This window comes from Drosophila innubila (assembly GCF_004354385.1).
Source record: "Drosophila innubila isolate TH190305 chromosome 2R unlocalized genomic scaffold, UK_Dinn_1.0 1_C_2R, whole genome shotgun sequence".
Taxonomy (NCBI): Eukaryota; Metazoa; Arthropoda; class Insecta; order Diptera; family Drosophilidae; genus Drosophila; species Drosophila innubila.
In genome coordinates, this window is record NW_022995374.1 from 18,459,921 (window position 1) to 18,480,917 (window position 20,997).

At 34.5% G+C, this 20,997-nt stretch overlaps 2 protein-coding genes across 2 annotated transcripts in view; both read left to right on the forward strand.

Moving 5' to 3' along the window:
- Window positions 1-8,974, forward strand: part of LOC117783741 — a 40,553-nt gene extending 31,579 nt beyond the window's left edge. The window contains exons 5-8 of the mRNA XM_034621285.1: window positions 5,971-6,036; window positions 6,112-6,599; window positions 6,659-6,816; window positions 7,653-8,974. Coding sequence (XP_034477176.1) covers window positions 5,971-6,036; window positions 6,112-6,599; window positions 6,659-6,816; window positions 7,653-8,728 — 1,788 coding nt within the window. The 3' untranslated portion in view covers window positions 8,729-8,974. The remainder of the gene's footprint in view (window positions 1-5,970; window positions 6,037-6,111; window positions 6,600-6,658; window positions 6,817-7,652) is intronic.
- Window positions 8,975-15,484: 6,510 nt separating this feature from the next.
- LOC117784290 (beta-galactoside alpha-2,6-sialyltransferase 1) lies at window positions 15,485-19,214 on the forward strand. The gene is made up of 6 exons (XM_034621989.1): window positions 15,485-15,799; window positions 16,740-17,279; window positions 17,697-17,794; window positions 17,901-18,180; window positions 18,751-18,848; window positions 18,912-19,214. The coding sequence occupies exons 1-6, from the start codon at window positions 15,565-15,567 to the stop codon at window positions 19,074-19,076; spliced, it is 1,416 nt and encodes a 471-aa protein (XP_034477880.1). The 5' UTR covers window positions 15,485-15,564; the 3' UTR covers window positions 19,077-19,214.
- The last annotated feature ends 1,783 nt before the right edge of the window (window positions 19,215-20,997 follow it).

Below are 20,997 nucleotides of genomic sequence, written 5' to 3' on the forward strand. Positions count from 1 at the left end.
CTCAGGAACAAAGGTATACTAATAAACTAAAAATACAGTCTTAAAATTTTATTTTCTATAATTAACTTTTTATATACAAATCTTATTCTTATTTCCCAGAGCTATACTAAAAAGAATATATATGAATAAAAAAGTGTATTAGCACTTTTAATTGCCTGTATATTTGGCAATGAAAATCTGTGACAAAGTGGGTATAAAGAGATTTTCATTAAAAATCGACAGCTGAACTATTTTGCCATTAATTTTTAACATTTTTAAATACCAAGGCTTATAATTGTTTATTATTTCTGCTGTGTACGCGGCATACAAAAAACATAAAAAAAACATAGCATACTTTTATGGGCAGTCAAAGTTACAGTGTGTGTCTGCTTTATATGGCCACTAGGCGTGCGAAATTCTGTTTTTATTCTACATGTGATCACATGGAGAAAGAGAGAAAGAGAGAGAGAGAGGGAGGAAGGCAGAGTAGCAAAAACACCATTATGCAAATTGCTTACAAAAATACTTATATATGGTAGAGTATACATATAGAACGAAGGGCAAACCCAGCTGTAATGCTTCGTTGGTACAAAATTTACTGCAATGGTACAAATCAAATCATAACTGATTTGCATACATACGACTAGTGCGAAGGAACTCTATTTGTGTATGAGTGTATGGGTGAATGTGTGTGTATGTGCACGTGTGTGTGTTTGCCATATCAATTACATTACATACACTCGCATGATACGTTACGACTTCTACATATGGTGTTTGTATAGTGCGCCAAATCTTTGACCAATTCGGTCACGTTTCCATAACGCGCTGACCCAAGTGAAAGTGTATTAAAATAACCGTATATACCCCCTCCAGATCAGACCAGACCAGACCACACTACTCGTAACTGTTGTGGCCACTTTACGGTAGCTCATTTTGCCGTCATGTGTTGCCGGGATTGGAATTGGGATTGTGATTGGCATAGAAAATGGTAATGGTCTATACATTTTGACTGCCCTCTCTCTCTCTCCCTCGCGCTCTTTCCGTCATTGAGAAACTAAGCCAAATTGTAGCAGTGTGTGCTCTTAGAAATCCATAAAATATTTATGCTTCTCGTCCAGTTCAATTGAAGGCCAATACTTGAAGCATGAACTCTGTTATATAGTATTTACCCATAAGTGAGACCTTTTGGTAAGAACTTGATGTGAGTCGAGTTTCATCAAGTTGCAAAACAAGCTTGATTATATTCTCTGTTCGCGTTGATTGTTCAGGCTGCTCAAAAATGCTCGGAATACCAATTAACAGCAGCCACTGTAAATGCGGATCATATGTAAATTAGCTTATGCTTCAAAATTTTCGAGTTGAGTAATTATTTTTAACAGAAGTATTAATGTACATAAATTCGTATTTTGGAAATTGAAAACAGTCTTTTATGACTCTATAGAGTCCATTAAAATGTTTTAATTATACTACAAATAAAAATTAGTTATAATAATAATACTATTAAAATTAATAAATAAATAAACAAATTTTAAAATAAATTAAATTATTAAATTATTATAATTAAATATTTTATAAAACAAGTATTTATGTTTTCACTTTTGTGCTGAATTCTTTGAACGATTGAATTGTTTAAGTTATATTTTTTCCCAAATATATTTTTGTGACATGAATTTATGTGAACCTCAGAAGAAACATCAATTTCTGTTTGTATTTCTATGATTATTTTGCTTATCTATAGCAATTACTTTCCTTTGTGGAATTGTCATCTATTTGAAGTTTATCTTAATAAGTTTGACTGGCAATATTTATGCCAAGTATTTATTAATACTTTTTTTCATCCCAGACGAATATCAACTGTAAATGGTCCCCTGGGTTATTCATAGAAACAAATTATTTATATTCTTTGTGCCACTTATATACTCACATACTCATACTTGGGGCAGTTTTCTGAGTTTGCTTTGTTTGTCTAAGGCGCAGTTCAATGGCACATGAAATTATGATAGTATAACTCGTAAATCTCCCAGTCACAATGTCTGCTTGATTTGCCAAATATAAAAGCAATTCTTCTTGCCGTCCATTAACTTTTATGTGTGAGTGTGTTTTTTAAAAAAAATGAAAATAGAATGAAAACAAAGAATATAAATAATAATAAAAAGAAATTCAATGATTTGACGCTCCTGGCACCTCAAACGGTCATTGACAGTGGCAATGTTTTTCTAGCTCTTTGTTGCAAACACATGACCTTAAACTCTACTTAAACCCATTACAATGTTTATGAGTAACGACTTTCGGGGCGTCATTGGCCCAAAGACATGTTTATGTGCATGTTTAACGGAATTTGAGGAATTGTTTTATACGTTTTTATTAGTATTTTTACTATTAAACAAATAATAGTTTTTGTCTATACAATTTGCAACACATCTTTATTTTTACAAAATGGAGAAAACGCAGTGGGATATACATTAATTTTTTATTGCAAAGAGTTTACTTTCAAATTTTTCGCTATTCTTTTATTTCAATGCAATTACTTTGTAAATGTAACTCTATCACTATATAAAAAGGCATATTAATTGTTTAATTGAAAAACTTGTATAAATTGCGTATCGCGTCACGGTTGCACGTTGCCCGTACAATTTTGGCACGCAAGAGTCGCCACACGCATCATTACCCAAATATTGAATTTCACAATATTTCGCAGACTGCCCTCTCACTTGCACCCGCACATTCTGTCTCACTCTGTGCCACGCATAGCGTGCAAAATCCACACGGCCAATCAAACGCACACTGACAAGGTTTGCTCTGGAATTTCGAACTGATATCGTTGAGGGTTGGGGAATGAGTTAAGGATTCGCATCAATACACCACATAGCTCAGTGTCCCGGTCACGTTTCGTCCGTCTATCTGTCCATCTGTCCGTCTGTTCGTCTCTCCGCCACTTCGTCAGTCCATTTCGTTCTGCATGTGCATATATTGGACGAGGCATACGTAGAAATGCTATGCAACATTCACATTCAGTTAGGGTTGCCATTTTGGCTATTTTCTAGCTAGACTTGGCTATTTTGTAGCTGCAGAAATTAGAAAATTTAAAGTAATTATATTGATTAAACATGTTTCTTTTTAAGAAATACAGTTTCAAAACTTCTAAAATTGTCAGATTTATTTTTAAAGCCTTATGTAAGCCTTCGAAAGCTATTTTTTAGGGCAATCTAGATAATGATAGCTATTCTGTCTACTTTATTTTTAGTAATACTTAATGTAAGCCTTAACAAATTTAAATAGTTATAAGGCAGTAATTAATTTTCTTATTTATCCATTTCCGCCTTACTTTCTCGTAAATGTGTTTAGTTTAATTTTTTTATTTATCCATTTCTGTCATTCTTTTTTTTATCGTAAATGTGTTTAGATGAGTACTTGAAATTTTGGCAACACTGCGTTCAGTAACCAGTGGAATCACCCCACCCTATCAGGAGGTCTTCTCAGTTTTGTGTGCTGGCCTGGTTTGTTGGTTGTTGTTGTTAGTATTTTTGTGGGCTGTGGGCTTTGGACCGTTGGCTGTCTGCGGTATCTGTGACTGCCGAGTGGCGACTGGTGACTGCCGACTGGTGACTGCCGACTGGTGACTGGTGACTGCCGAGTGAATGACTTTTGCGCCTGGCATTTAAATGAAGGCACAGCTTAAATGGATTTGCCAGTTGCCTTGCGGCAGCTGAGGGAACTGTAGAGATGCAGGGACATCATATGAAGATGTAGTAGCAGCTCTGGCGATCAACTTGACGATGCCTTGAGCTTTTTCCCTTCTGTCCCAAGGAAATTAAAATGGTTAAATGTGATTTTCAGTTGTGTGTTGCGTGTGTTTGCGATCTCATTTAAATTCGCGTAAATGTTAAATGAAATTTCACCTGCATTTTACATTCTTGTGATTTGTTTACCTGTGTTCTCGCCTGCCTCTAATTAAGCTTTTTGCATTTGTCAAGGTGCCTGCTTTGCCGCTAATTGAGTTGCGTCTTGCAACTTTTCCCATAAGCACTGCACTGTGCCCCAGGTTCAAGTTTTTGTGCCACATCTTTCCCCAACTCCCTCTTCCTCGCTTTCTTTCTCTTTTGCTCGCTATCTCTGCTCAAATATAAAAATGCAGACACCGCGACTGTCGCCCATTAATGAAAAATACTTTTCGTAATTAAATAATAATTTTGTACCTTGCCTCTTTATGAGCATGTCAAGATAAGGTACAAACTCCTTCCCTTGACTTTTTCAGTTGACAGTTTGCTAGAGAGTTCTGAAAAAGATACCACGCCCACTCGTGCATATATATATTTTTTTAAGATTTTTGCTGTGTGTGTGTTGTTGCGTCTAGTTCTTGTTGCTTCAGCATTTTGTGTTAGGTGTCTATAAATTAATAGAATATTCGTACTCTGCTTCAGAAATGATTCTACTGTTTTACATATGTTTCTCTAAGAAGTAGAAAAAGGGCAGAATAATAAAAAGTAGAGAAATATATGCTAAATATGCAAACTTTTTGTAGTGAAAAATAATTGAATTTTATTATTTTCATGAAAAATCGTCAACCCAATTCAAATTTGATTCAGCATTAAAATTATAAAATTAAATTAAAACTTTTTAGAAAATTTCAAACTGCTATAACTTTGTCAAATCTTAACCGATTTTCTTGCGGAATATCAATTTTATCATTAATTGGCCTCTATTTTGATTCTGCAACAAAATTGAAAAATGTAATTTATTGTGCCTCACTGTCCTTTTTTCTATTCTTTCCTGTTGACACGCTTGAAAAAAAGGATTTCAATAAATTCATATTAATTTATTAGCAAATTTGTTGTACACTTCGTTCTTTTCTGTCACTTTTAGAAATTTTGGTAGTTGTTCTTTTGTGAGAAGGGTTAAAATAACGTTAAAGTTTCTACTCCAGGTGTGATGAGAGCAGCTGCCAAATCCCAATTGTGTGTCGAAAGTGAATTTGTTGTTATAGAATTCTGTTGTTTAGTGTATTCAATTGTATTTGCATATTTCACACATGCATTGACTATTATTTGAAAGACTTTTAGTTGACTTGACTCGTATTCGGGTCAGTGCCAAGTAAAAATACAGAGAAAATGTGCCAAAAGGCGCTTAGTAAAATTCAAATATTTGACTATTCGCTTGATTGGCCAAAGTGCAACAAGATGCAACAATATCCAACCAAATGTGCATATTAATGCAACGAATTGTAAGAAGATTGTTTGCAAACTTGATTGTCTAAATCAATTATGCCAATTATTTATATGGGAATGCAAACAGAAATGCAAATTCAAACGCAAATACGGCCATAATTGCATTTAACTTCCCTTACTTTGTGCCTATGCCCTGAGGCAACCTTCAAAAATAGCCACAAAGCGTGTATACACATTTATCACGCATACGCAATGTTATACGCATCCAACAAAATTAATTGTTATTTGAACGAAGCTAAAAGTTGTTCTCTGCCAGGGGCTGTTTGTTGTAATCGTAGTTCGACAATAAACCGATTGCTGAAAATGGAAAAAGGATAGTTTTATTGGTATTATGTTATTTTCGAGTGTCCGTAAACTTGTGTTTTTTTAAAAATTATTTTAACAGTTTGCTGGCACTTGCGGTTGTTGTCTTAAAAGAAATAATCTACACTGAAAAACCTATTATTATTTTTGAGAGCAAAATCTTAATTTCATTTTTAAAACTAATTTTGATTTTAGAATTGAATAGCGATCTTATAATAAAGATATTTTTTTAAATAAAAGAATTCTTGAAAATTAACGTTTTTTTTACATCTTTACAACTATTTTTCAATGTCTCTATATTCCCTGTGGGTTAGTTAATTTGTCAAATAGTGGCAGGAAATTGCTTATCTATCTAGCATATATTTATTAAGATAAAATATTTAAAAATATTTTTAATATTCTAAATTTACCATTTTTTAAGTGTGTAACTAACGTATCTGAAATGTATTTTATATATTTGCAGGAAGCTTATCGCCGCTGGGTTTGTAGCACGCTGGTGCCGTATTTTGCCGAGCCGCAGGACGTTGATGCAACAACAACGTCATCGTCAACAGCAAAGTCAACGGTTGATGACCCGACTAGCAGGGGAACAACAGCAACAAAGCCAACGAAGGCAGCGAGTAAAAATAAAAGTAAACGTGCTGCGAGAAATGCAGGCGCTGCTCTTGGGAGCGATGGCATCGATGGCAACAAGCATAAATCTCAGAAATTAATCAGCAATAACAATAAATCAAACAACGGCAATAACATGAACGAGCATCAGATTAATCAACAGCATGACGAGGACAATGAGCCACAAAACAAAAATGCGAATGTGAATGTGAATGCGAATGTGAATGAGAATAAGAATGTGAACGTTGTGAATGTGGCGCAAGCATTCTATAATGTTGTTGGCATTGGCCAGCATCAATCCCAGTTCCAGTTACAGTCCCGGTCCCTGTCCCACAATAACAATCCTAAGGATAACAGTAGAGGAGCAATCTCTGCGCCACAACAAAATGATGAAGATGAACAATTCAATAATTTCATATCGACTGCCAATAATGCGGATCCCAGCGCAGCGGATCCAGTGATATCAAAACTACAAAAGAGGTTCAATGTGGCAAATTTTAAACTCTTCAATTTCATTAACATATACATTACTTTTATAGATCAACATGCAAGGCAGAGTTCCGTAAGCGCCGACGCATTCGACCCTGCCTGAGCGTATGCCAAACTGTGGAACAAAAGTGCCCCTATCTGCTGCCCGCCGATCGCGCCCCCGCGCTGCCCACCCAATATGCCGGAGAGCCGACATTTTCATGCCTAGGTGAGTAACTAATACGATTAAATAAATAATTGGAATTTGGCTAAAGTCGAGCAAACTTTACTGTGAGAGACCCTGTACTTGTTCGAAAAGGATATCCAAAGGAATAAAACGAGTTTGAATTAAATTTGAATGCAGAATAAATTTAGAGGCCAAACTCTGATCAAAATGACATTCCGTTTGAAAATCGGTTGAGTTTTCACAAAGTTATGAAATTTTTAACTTTTCAAGTCAAAAATTTGTACAAGAAAATTAAACTTCTCATAATCAAGTTTTAAGTGCTGTTTTATGCAACTTAATTATGATATAAGGAGTCGATGAATTGTAAAAACTTGAGATTTAAAATTATCAATTTTTAAAATTGCCAATTTAACAAAATTAAGAAAATTTTAATATAGAATAAATTTTGAGGCCTAATAATGATCAAAATGACATTCCGTTTGAAAATCGGTTGAGTTTCCCCAAAGTTATGAAAGTTTGAACTTTTCAAGTCAAAAATTTGTACAAAAAAAGTGAAACGTCTCAGAATCAAGATTTAAGTGCTGTTTTATGCAACTTAATTATGATATAAGGAGTTGATTAATAGTCAAAACTTGAGATTTAAAATTATAAATTTTCAAAATTTCCAGAGGGAACCAAGTTCGATTTAATTAATCGATTTAGTTTTAACAAAGTTAAAAAATTTTAAAGTACATTTCCTTTTACACAATGCGGTATAATTCCCTAATTTTAACATCACTAGAACGTATGTTGATTAAATTAAAAATACCTGCTTTTACACACACAAATCAAGTTGTAATCTGGATATACTCAATCATTCTGAATCTGCTCGCTTCCAGATCAAAATATACCCGAGACCGGCGAGCAGCTGAAGAAATCGAGCTACGGCCCCAACGACTGCTGCTACAGTTACTGCGATGGACCGGCGGCGGGACTCTGCACCATCTGCCGGGATTTCGCCTCCACGTCCGGTCGTAATGGCACAACATCGACATCGAATGCCACCAACATTAGCGGCCATCGTGTGCATAACATAACGCTGACGATGAGCTCACCGCCCGGCGAGCATGCGCGTGCCGCCAGCGTCTCGGTGGCGCTACGGAATGTGAGTGTAGCGCCGACGGCTGAGGAGGAGCTGTTGGAACGATTGCCGTATTATGCGCGCCATGACAGCGTGTATTATTATGACGATGACGAGGGCAGCGATATGCCGGATATGGCGCTTTCAGACGGCTGTGCGGCGGTGCCATCGGTGACTACGCGCTGTACGATACCCTATTATGCATCCGGTGTGGCGCCGACGCCGCCGACGCAGCTGCTTGTCTGGCTGAGCGCGTTGCTCGGTCTGCTGAGCAGCTGTGGAGCGGCACGGCAGCGTTGTGCCTCACGTGCCACAAGCCGTGCAACTGGACGTGGCGACTGTGCGGCCAGCTGTCATGAATTGTTGGCCAGTTCGAGTCCGAGTGCGAGTTCGAGACGGGAACGGGAAACGGAAGACGGCGCCAGCAAGAGGCGCAGGCGGAATGCCGAAGGAAACGGAAGTGCAAGCTTCACTGCCAGCCAAGCTTGGGCATGGGCATGGGCGTGGAAATGGGCGTGGAAATGGGTGGTGAAATGGGTGGTGAAATGGCCAGTGAATACTTATAAAGTAACGTGTAGAAAAGTGCGATATTTTAGGGGTAGCAGCAGAAGTAAATTAAAAGTTGAACGCATTATTGAAATGAGCTCTACATATAGTCGTATAATTAACTATAGAGACTTACAACAACTAATAATACGAATCAAGAAGTGCAGCGATAGGAATAGAAATGCTAGAAATTATCGTTACTTCTACTACTACAACTACAACATAAACGATTGGTGGCGAAGATGGAAGTGGTTTGTACAAGGAACCATCGCTATTGGCGCCTTATAGTGCATGCAATTAGTATGCGGTCACCTGCAGATTGCAGTTATAATGTCATTAATTGTATTTCGTACTCTAGAAAATTACACGTAATGCTAGCTAATTAAAACGAAACCGAAACCAAAAGCATCAACTGCAAATTGTCAGTTGAGTGTAAAAAAAGCAAAACAAAATAATAAATAAATTTAATAATTATAATAATGACAGAAATTGCAGGTCTCTTTCAACCTGACAGGGCAAAAAATGGGAATTAAAAAATAGATAAAAGGGAATGTCATGAAATGGAAAAGAATAACACTTTAAATATTTATGGTCCTCTTTCAAGTGAAATATAAATAACAAAAGAAACCAAATATGAAAAGAAACAAAATTATAAATCTCTATTAAACCTAAACAAAAAAAAATAGCATATTTTATTACAACTAGAAACAAAGAATATTAATATTTAATTAAACAAAAAACAACTGCCACAAAAATAGGTTTTTTAGGTAAACATTAAACAAACAAAGAAATGAATACAAATACAAAAGAAAAAAACAAAAAAGATAAACCAAAACCACAAACAAAACATTCAACAAAAGTATATGAAGAGAAAAAAACAAAAATAATACATTAATAAACATAGTTATAATCTTAAATAACGGCAAAGAAAAAAAAACAGATAAAAACGAGCAAAATTTTAGGTTAGCTAAATCGAAAAACAAAAAGAAAAAATGGAAAAACTTGAAATAATATTTACAACTAGACTAATAAAATTTCAATAAAGATAACAAATTATTAAAAAATCGCTGCATACCAAATGAAATCAACAATTAGCAGAAATTCAATGAAAATAATAACGATAGAATTCGCAAATTGAAAACAAACACATACAGCAATATTCACACATACACACATACACACAGACATATTACATAGACAATTCACTATACAAATTGACATAGACATAGGCCGCTTATCAAAACCATTTTCAAAGTACATTAAACAAATAAAAAATAAATAAAGAAAACCAAATATGAAACATGAAAAACTTTACTTATTGCATAAATTAGTTGTAAACAAATCAAATATTATAACATAGTCACAAAAGGAATCGATTTGATAGATGAGAACAAAAAAAAAAAAAACAAAAACAACTATTATAATAGAAGAGGAATAAGAAGAAGAAGAAGAAGGGGAAAATATGAAGAAGATGTAACAACCAAAAATGTGTCTAAGATTGTCTTTATTTAGTTTTAAAAAAAATGAACTTTGTATAACCAAAAGAAAGAAAAAAAACCAAAACAATATAAAGCGCACAGTAAATTTAAATTATAAGGTTCATAAACAACATAGAAGTGAAGAATAATGTTGAAGAAGAAGAAAATGAAAAAGATGAGCATGTCAAAGAAGAAAAAGAAGAAGCATACGATTATATACGAGATTAGAAAAAGGGGATCTACAAGTAAAGTACAGTAAAGTAAAGTAAGGAATAGCTTAGGTATACACAGGTAACACAACGTGCAACGCAGATGTAGCAACAACAACAACAACATACCTACTATATAAATAGTGCATACAAATAATAATAATAATAATGAAAATTTTTGTAATAAAGTTAACTCTATGTAGCGTACATATACATAATTGAAAACAACATAAATATATATATTATATATATTTATAATTAATAATTTATCGTACATACTTGCAGCAAAGAAAAATAAAAATTAAAAAACAAAACAAAAATTGAACCTATAGGCAAACAATAAAATAAATAAAACAAAAAAAAAGAACGAAATGAAGATGGAAATAACATTATGGTATATAAGTATTATATGAGAATAATTAGTTACTAAATGAAATAAAATGATAGATGTATTTGGTATATTAACTAATTGCCTATTGAATTAAGCATGTACCACCAACATGACTCGACTCTCAAAAACTCACCAGTCTGTCGCTATTCACCTCTCCACTATTCACCTTTCACTTTCCAAGTTTTTATCTACTCGCACTCATTTGAGAGTTTTCGGTTCCTGTTTCCCTTTATCTTCCACTCTCTTTGTGTCTCCACCTCTTTCTCTCTTTCTCTCTCTATGTGTAACTTTTTTTCTGTATTAGTTAAGGCACTGCAGGCAGTACTAAGAACCAAATTTTCATAGATCTTTTTCTAACATTTTTCCACACACACTTTTTGCCAACTGACGCATTACTTTAATGAACAAATTTCAACTTTTTTGATTTGTGTGGTATATTAAGTGTTGTTGTAGATAACAAACTGTAAGCGTAAATAATAAACAAAAATAGGTCCAATGACAGCAGCTGGAAATGGCACTTGAGCAACAGATTAATCTAACAAATTGAGCACTTACTCTATATGTTCACAATATTAATTGTCTTCAAGTTTTCGTCTCAGTTTACTTCTCTGACAACACTTTCAAAAGCACATTAAATCCCACTTAAAGGTTTTAACCATTTCTTCTCTATGCTGTTTAACCAACTTAATATAAGTCTTAATTGCCAGTTTTAGTGAGTGTCATTGAACAAAATTATTGACGAGAGTTTAACTACTTAAATTCATGTTGAACTTAAGCTCCTCGTTCCCACCTGAGCTGAACAGCTTTTGCTCCTCATTTTCATATCAATTACTCAATATAACCGAAAGCTGCTATTTGCCTTTGTAAATACACATACATACAGACACATCTCTCACACAGACACACACACACAAAAACTCGTTGAAAAAAATTATGCAATGCATTTCAATTTATGTTTCAGTTTCTAATTTATTTACGGGAGTTCTTTGTATTATTGTTTTTTTCAAAATATGAGATATGAGAATTTACATACACCGAACTTGTTCTCGACCTCGATTAATTGTGTGTTTTTCTAATTAGCTGGGAGGATAAACAAATTAAAAAAAATACAAAAAAAAAAACGACAAATATAGACGAGGAAAAAATATATAAAAAGATAAAGAAAGAAGAAGAAACACACGTTTTGAGGCGAAAAACATTTCAAAGCGAGAGCCGCTGGCACAAATTGCGCGCATATGCAAATTGTTATGAATTATTGTGTACTTTTGTAAAACTTTTTGATATATATAATATAGTTAACATGAATAGATGCCTAAATAATAAATTAAATGTTAATTTATTTAAATGTAAACAATAAACAAAACAAAAAACATAAATAAAAATGAAACGAAACATTAGCGAAATATTGGCGTCGATTTTGAATGCGTCTCTTGTTGATCCTAATATCCTGGGATCATGTTCAGGATCATGCCCGAAATTGAGAAATGAGAATTGAGAATGAACGCATCAGATCCAAAGATGATAATGATATCGTCAACTAGTTGAATGCTAATGATATTATGTTATAAATATTGCTAAAAATGAATCGATTGATTGATTAATTGATTGATTGATAATACTGAATACGGGATATGCAATTCAAAATGCGGATTGTTGATTAAATTACTTTACAGCAACATTTACATTCAAGTGTACAAAAGTATCAATTGAGCGAATGCCATTGCATCATTTTGGACATTTCATACTCGTAATGTTAAACTCATTTCAAAATAAATTCTTGATACCAAAATCCAAAACCGAATCGAAATCAATAACAAAACAAAAACGTATATATAAAATAATTAGCACGAAAAAGAAAAAGTATATAATTAAATAAATTAAAACAAAAATATATACAATAATTTTATAAGCGATCGACAGCTGCTAAAAACAACAACAAATTGAACCAGAACAACAACAACAGCAGCTGGAAATGTTAAGAGAAAACACACAGAAATGTTATGTCAAGGTAGCAATTATTTTTTACAAAAGCAAAAAAGAAAACAAAATAAAAAAATAATAAGAAATACCTATTTAATGTATGTAAAAAAAAAAAACTTAATAAAATGAGTATGGAAAATTTTAAAAAGAGGGAAATGCAAAAACCAAAATTCTTTTTAGGCCACAAACAAAACGAAATTACATAATTTATGTGCCAAGCGAGAAATTATTCTATGTATCGTATTTGATATCATCACCAAAGCGAGCACACACAAAAAGTACTTATAAATAATTAAAAACCAAACAAAAAAAAACCAAAACAAAAAGATAATGAACATGAAAATGAAAAGAAAAAACTCATGTCAAATTTAATTAAATGCAAACATAAATTTAAAGCGAATGCAGACGATTCAAATACTCTATAACATAAAGTATTTCAAACGTGTGTGCACTGCCCCCACCCCCAAATTTCCCCACCACTCCCACACAACACCCCACCCCACCCCAACCAACACTCTACACTCTCACTCTCTCGAGATGCCAACTAACAGTTTGTTAGTTAAATAATAATAATAATAATAATTGAGGAATAATAAAATGAGTTATTAAGAAAACAGCTAAAAACTTTAAGAAAAATGAAAATTAAAAGAAAATGAATTAACTAAACAAACTCAACTGAAATCGAAATCTTCTGTACTTGTTAATTAACAACAACAAAATGCCAAATAGAGACACAAAAACGAAAAAACAACAAATTTAAATTAACTATAAACCGAATTAAACTGAACAGCCTAAGAAGAAACTTTCGTAAGACCTCCCAAAAAATAAAAAATTAAAGATTAAAGAGGTACTCCCTCCCTCACTTTCCCCTAAGCAGCAGTTAAAAGAACGAAAAAATAAATAAAATGAAAATCGTATCTAAAAATTGAGAGAAGATAATGTAATAGTAATACTATATAAAAATAATATTAATAATAATAATAATAATAATAATGAAACAACTGGCATAATTATGGTAATTGTAAAATAATTAAACAATGACGTAAACGTGAAAAAAGTGAAAATAATAAAAATAAATTGTTGTTATTGAATGTATTTGTATAGAAAATTATTATGATTATGACGATGAATAATAAATGATTAAAAATAATAATTATTGTTCGAAAAGAAATACCAAAACCAAAACAAAAAATGAATACAAAAACAAACAAATAATATATATACATATATATATGAGAACAATGACTGGCTTCGTTTCATTCAACAGCTTTAATTAAGAGAAGCTTTTAAGCTCAAGTTTGCTAGCTTCAATCGAGCTTTAATGTAGCTTCCTGCCTGTGACTCTAATCATGCTCCACTTTCAGTCAGTATCATTAAGCCATAAGTCGCTTTGACCCGAATAGAAACGCCGTAGAAAGCGCAAACTTTGCGTAAAAAATACGCGATTCGCTTGCGAATTAAAACTTTCACTTTTTCTGCTTTTTTTTTTGCTTAATTTAATGCCAACGCAGCGTAGAAGAAGAAGCAGCTGCTGCTTACTTGGGGGCCTAAAGGAGAATCGTGGCAAGGTCCGATGTCGGTCGGTTGGTCGGAATGTCTGTCGTTTAGCTGGCCGAAGCAGTTTGCCGAAGTGTCCTGCTTCAGGTGTCGAGGCGGTAGCAACTGTGCCGCAGTTTCAGATACGTTTCAACACGCGAAAGGGAAAGTTCGTGCTGCGGATGCCGCCACTTTCCTCTTGCCACTTGCCGCTTTCCACTCTTGCCACTTTCCACTTGCCACAATTGCGTGTCTCAAAACCAAGTCCAAGTGCGAGTGCTCGCGTACGCATTTTAAAGTGTGTGTGTGTGTGTTTTGTTGTGTTGTGCTGTGCTGTGTATAAAACAGTCCAAATATTTGCACAGGCAACACGGATAAACGTTAACCGCTAACGAGCTGACGGTCAACCTGGTCCACAGTTTTTAGACCCTGTTTTTACAGCAATTGCGGTTTGTTTTGCCTACTTTTAGGCGCCCAATGCGAGAAGGTTGAGAGAGGTAACGGTTTATGTGCCAAAAATACAAAATACGTGTGCAAAAACTAATTACAAATTAATATGACAACGTTTTTGGCCATGTCATCTCATCTTAGTAATGCGCACGCTAATTATGGCCAACAACAGCATCAATTGACATTCAACACGGCTTTCTACTTCATTTCGGTTGTTTATTTCAGCATGGGGCCAAAAGGTCAAATTTAATGGAAATTGGCACAAAATAATGTGAACTTAACTCTTTTTTACAGCACGGCATTGTTAATATATTTATGTAAATTTGTTCAGTGCGAATCTTAATCTAATTCAGAAAACTCATTTTTGATTTGGGTATAAATATATTACAGAGTTGCTTTATTCCCCTTAGTTCAATTAGAATGGTTTGTTTTTTGTTACTTCTTATTATTTATATCACATCAAAATAAAGCTTATAAAATTCTATTCGTTTTATCTGATTTTTTAAATAAATTATCTATCCACATTCGAGTATTACTTATTTCGCCGAGATATTCTTTTTGCTTTGGGTATAAATATATTATAAAAGTTGCAACTGACAAACTTTCAAAAGTTTTTTATTGCTAAGAAGTTTAACAACTTGTTCTTAAATTAAATTTAAAGAGTTGAGCTTTAGTTGAGATTGACTTATGAGAGATAATACTTTGAAACTCTTCAATTTGTTTTCTAGATTCTCTATTCCACCTATACAGCTATATCATATATAATAAAAGGCCTAAATTCCAAAACACATTGTTTAATTCAGTGGATATTCTCAGTCTTTTTTATATACTTTCCCTCTTCAGATCTTATAAAAAAAGTTATTTATACTTGTTTATTAACTCGCAGGAAAACGTTTCTTCAGTTCATTAATAAATAAATAATTGTATTTAACCATACTTGACAAAGTGCTGGCCATTAACTGTGCAGCAGCTGGCACACACACGCTCGTAAACTCACTTCCAGATACAAATGTATCTGAGGCGGAAACGTGACTGAAATTCCATTCGAAAAGAATACGCGGAAAATGAAGTGATTTAAAAATGTTGCAAGCTAAACGGGGCAACAGGGCAACGTTGCCGGCAGCTGCGTTAATCAGCGTACTTATCCTCAGCGCATTAATAATTCAAACGCAACAACAACAAACGCAACAGCAACAAATTGACGATAAAGCGACGACGCAGACGTCGACTGCAGTAAAAGCTCAGCGAATACACGAACCCAACGCAGAGGCGACTCGCGGTATGGTGAATAATGCGACAGTCGAGACGCGCAGTGGTGGGTATAATTAAGCCAATGTGTGGAAAAGGGACCGAGAGAGAGATAGCACTTAACATACTCCACACTTTTAGTTATATTTTTAATTACACTTCTACTCACACTTATACTTAGACTTATTCTCAGACTTATACTCAGACATTTATTCTATTACTTGCTTATTTTTGCACTCCTAATTTTTAATTACACTTCTACTCACACTTATACTCCGACTTATACTCTGACTTGAACTTAGACTTATTCTCAGACTTATACTCAGACATTTATTCTTTTACTTACTTCTTTTTGCACTCCTAATTTTTAATTACACTTCTACTCACACTTATACTCCGACTTATACTCTGACTTGAACTTAGACTTATTCTCAGACATTTATTCTTTTACTTACTTCTTTTTGCACTCCTAATTTTTAATTACACTTCTTCTCACACTCAGACATTTATTCTTTTACTTACTTCTTTTTGCACTCCTAATTGTTAATTACACTTCTACTCACACTTATACTCCAACTTATACTCTGACTTAAACTTAGATTTATTCTCAGACTTATGCCCAGACATTTATTCTTTTACTTACTTCTTTTCGCACTAATAATTTTTAACTACACTTCTACTAACACTTATACTCCGACTTATACTCTGAATTGAACTTAGACTTATTCTCAGACTTATACTCAGACATTTATTGTATTACTTACTTCTTTGTGCACTTCTAATTTTTCATTTAGTAACTCACACTTGCACTTCCACTTCTATTCGTACTTCTCCTCGAACTTCTACTAAGACTTATATTCTTCTACACACAACTTCTATCAACAGTATTTAACATACAATTATACTCATTCTGCTTCTCAAGCTTCCTCAACTTAATGCCAAACTTAAACTCACACCTATACTTTGACTTATATTCACACTTATACTCGCACTTCTTCCTATATAAGGAGTGGAAAGTGGCGCTGGAAAGCGTCTGCCCCGCAGCGTATTTCATGTGCGCTGGAATCCCAATGAGAAGTTCATTGTGGAGAGTCGGGAGAGTCCGGCGATAAACTCCTCCAAGCTGGCGCCACATCCACGTCTGAAGGTCTCGAAGAATACAAAACTGACGCTCAGTCCGAAGTTGTATCTCTGCCACGATAAATATGCGGAGCAGTGTCACAATAAGACGGCGTCCTTTCGTCAGCGCATTGTCCAAGTTTTTGAGCGTTCGATGAAGGAATCGCTCAACGAATCCAATCATTATAATGTCGACTACAAGCCCGTGTTTGGGGACAGCTTCGAGGAGCAGTATTATCCCTCCGCCTGCCTGGTGATGGAGGCAGGAGTACGTGTCCTGCGTCGCAAGGATGCACCCTTCAACAAGTTGCCCTTCGGTCGACTCTTTCCGCGTCAGAAACTCATTCGGGATGCCAAGAATGTGAAAACTTGTGCAATTGTTTCAAGTGCTGGTTCCTTAGCCGGTTCCAAGCTAGGACGTTTTATAGGTGAGATATGTAGTAAATACCGGAACGGTTTTGTAACGGTTATCGTTTTTTTATGTTTGAAATACCGCTATACTTTCGGTTTAAAAAGTAGAAAAACTATTTGTAAATATGTAAAAAGAAAAACTTTTAATATTAATTTTTTAAATCCAAATTAGTTAAAAAAAACTATGTTTACACCTAATTATCATAATTAAATTAAATGGTTGATTGAACCGAAACTAACCGCTACTATCGGTTATTTTGATTTAAATTATTTTATTTTGGTATAATTAAAACAGTTTGTTTTGGTTACATTTTCTGTTACGGTTTCCAATTTTAATCGGTTAATTCCGGTAAATGATTACTGTTTCGATTACGGTTTTAATCCCTGATAAATACAAAGATTGCTTCCACTTTGTCTACTCCACATTTTGTTAGATACCCACGACATCGTCATGAGATTCAATCACGCGCCAACCCGAGGACACGAAGTGGATGTTGGCAGCAAAACCACAATACGTGTCGTGAATTCCCAAGTAGGTTAACTGCAGTTCCGTTCATTGCAATTCCTAATCCCCATTTGTCGTTTGTCGATTGTCGATTGTCAATCATCAATCATTGATTTATTTGCATTATTTCCAGGTGGTTACCAAGCCCGAATTTGATTTTGCGCATGCGCCAATCTTTCGCAATGTCACAATTGCTGCCTGGGATCCAGGACGTTATAATGGCACCCTCGAGGACTGGCTGACCACTGCAGACTACGATCTCTTCACCAATTATGAGATCTACAGAAGACGTTATCCCAAATCTCGCGCATTTCTCATCGATCCGCATTCCGTGTGGCGTCTTTGGCAAAGTCTGCAAATGTTTGCCGGCAATCGAGCTATACGCCGTAATCCGCCTAGTTCCGGTTTTATTGGTGAGTATCGTGAGCTTTCAAAGCACATTAACTTAAGTTGCTTAAGGTTCAGATTGGTTCAATTTAATAAAAAAAGTAACTTATCTTAATTGTTTTACTTTTTTCTTGATCTCTAATACTAATGATTTATTTTTAATTTTATATTTCGTAAAAAATTTAACTTTGAAAAATAATCTCAAATATTTCGAATTTTTTTAATGTTTTTTTTTAGTTTTTTTAGATTTACGATGTCTTTTTAAGGCTTGTTTTTAGATAATCTTATTGAAGGTTATAATATAATTATCATTTACTTCATTTATTTTTTTTAAACTCATTTTTTATACAAAAATGTATACATTCTTAACAACATTTTTAATATTGTACCTTTTTTAACAAACTTGAATTATAATAAAATAATTAAACTATTTTAGTTAATTTGGGATTTTTAGACCTCTTTTTTAATAAAAAAAATGAGTTTTAAGGGTAAATAATTTTAAATAATATTTGTAAAAAAAAATACGTTGTCAGCTTTGGATAAAAGCTTTCATCTTGATGAATGAAATTTGCAATCCCATCTCATTTTTTTTACAGGATTAGCGCTTTTGTTGCCCCATTGCCCCCAGGTGGACTTTGTGGAATATGTGCCGTCAACGCGCCTCAATGGACGATGTCATTACTACAGCAAAGAGGTAAAAAAACGCAAACTAATTAAATTTAAATTTACTTCTCACTCAACTGAGTAACCTTTTTAGATGAACTCCGCCTGCACTTTTGGCTCTTGGCATCCCTTGGCCGCCGAGAAGTTGATGGCTCTGGACATGAATACAGCCGATGATATGTCCGTATTTCAGTTTGGCATATTACGTATACGTCGGCCGGACAAGCTGCTCTGTGGCTTTAATTTTTTCGGCTATTGATCTACGGCCGATTGCAAGTTCGATGCCAGTTTCCACTGGACAATCAATGTGCATTTAATCAAGCGGTTTTCACATGTGCAACTCACGTTTCAAGTAGCTTACAATTAAAGAGAATCTGCAATTTAGCAGTATTTGCAATTAATAAACTTGTATTTGCCTATACGGAGTGTTGGGGTGGGGTGGTTGTGGGTGTGGGTGTGGCACTGCGGAAGTCGAAATACCCTTGAGGTTGTGAGTCGCCCACGCAAAATAAAAAAGAAGTACGCTCTTAGCGGACAATGGAGCCTGTTAAGTGCATATCGCACTTGAATTTGATTGTTTGTTTGTTTACAGCGCGTCTCGAGAAGCTACAAAAGCAACTAAAACAACTTAGCTAAGCTGGGGATAAGCACGACTAGGATATACCCTACAAAAAGTAGTACAGATAGAAAAACAACTTAAAGTATGGAAAAAAGGAACAGTAAAGAAAAAAATGTAATTTTCCAATTTTGTTAAAGAATTCCATCAGTTGATCATTCCGTTTGCTTAGGGATTTTACAGGAACTGCTACTGCTCTATTTAAATTAGTATAGAAAATGGAAAAAATATATAATAATATTTTTTAGCTCCCAACTCGATAAACCTGGCTGCATTGTGATATTACAGGGTATGCTGATGACTGCTGCATGTTTTAACCATTAAATGCCATAACTGTTGTCTACACAACGACCTGAGCAAAATATATGTATATTATTTCTGCAACAATTGGAAGCGAGAGGAGAAAAGACAGGAACACAGAAGAGTATATGGATTGAGGGGCGGGTCGGGGTCGGTGGCGGGAACATGGCTCATTAATACGTGCCGTGGTGTCTGAAACGTGACAGGCATTTTAAAAACAGAAAAGAGAATATGAAGACAAGTAGAACCAGGCCCCAAAAACAGAGAAAAAACAAACAGATGAAGAGCAAGTAAAGTAAGAAAAAATATATGATGGCACTTGCAATACGCGGCGTATGCGCAATATCTCTCAGTGTTATTGCCAGTGAGTGCAGTTAAATAAAATATACTCATATATGACCAAATAAACATTTAACATTCGACATGAACCAGGAAAAAGTGCTTAAACAAACGAAAGTTATGGCCAAAATGCAGCGGCATCATCTTTAACAATTTAAACTTCAGTTCAGCATTTCACCTGCTTGGCATGTTAAAGAGGTGAAATGAAAGCAAATGCAATCGAAATAATATTATGCGAAAATTTGACAGGTGTACTAACGAAAATGGGCAAGTTGAAAAAACTCCACAAAACTCTTTTGGGACAACAACAGCAACAACAACAATTAAAGTTCAGCTAACTCTGAAAGTGTCCAAAACTGCAACTCGCCTTTTTTATTTGTGTTTTCAACAACAACAATTTTTACTACCAACATCCATTTACGAGTTTGTTTAACAAATGCAAATAGCATGTGGCCTGTGGTTGCCCCTGCCTTCTCTTCCTCACCATTCCTCTGCTCTCCTCTGCTCTACAATTCTGTTCTTTTCTGTTTTGTTATGCCACATCTGCAATTCACATTTCTGTTTATGTTTATTTCCAGCGTTTCGGATTCAATGAGTGAGTCAAATCCCGCCACACTTCACCCCCCTTTTTCATTCCATTCTCAATCCTCCATTTAGTCAAAATTTTTGATATGTTTTGATTGCCAAACGCAAATTTCAAAATCAGTCTGAAGCACCTTTTACACCTTTTGCACCTTTTGCACATGCGCTCATTGCGTTCATTGCCCAGCGAACGTGTTTGTAATTCTGAAAACCCGCCGAAATGATTAATTCCATATTTATAAGGCCATCAAATTTGATATCATAAATGTGCGTTTAGCGTGAAAATTCTCTAGCCGTCGATTTTAATGCAAAGAATTTTGAAAATTTAAAACATTTAATCTTA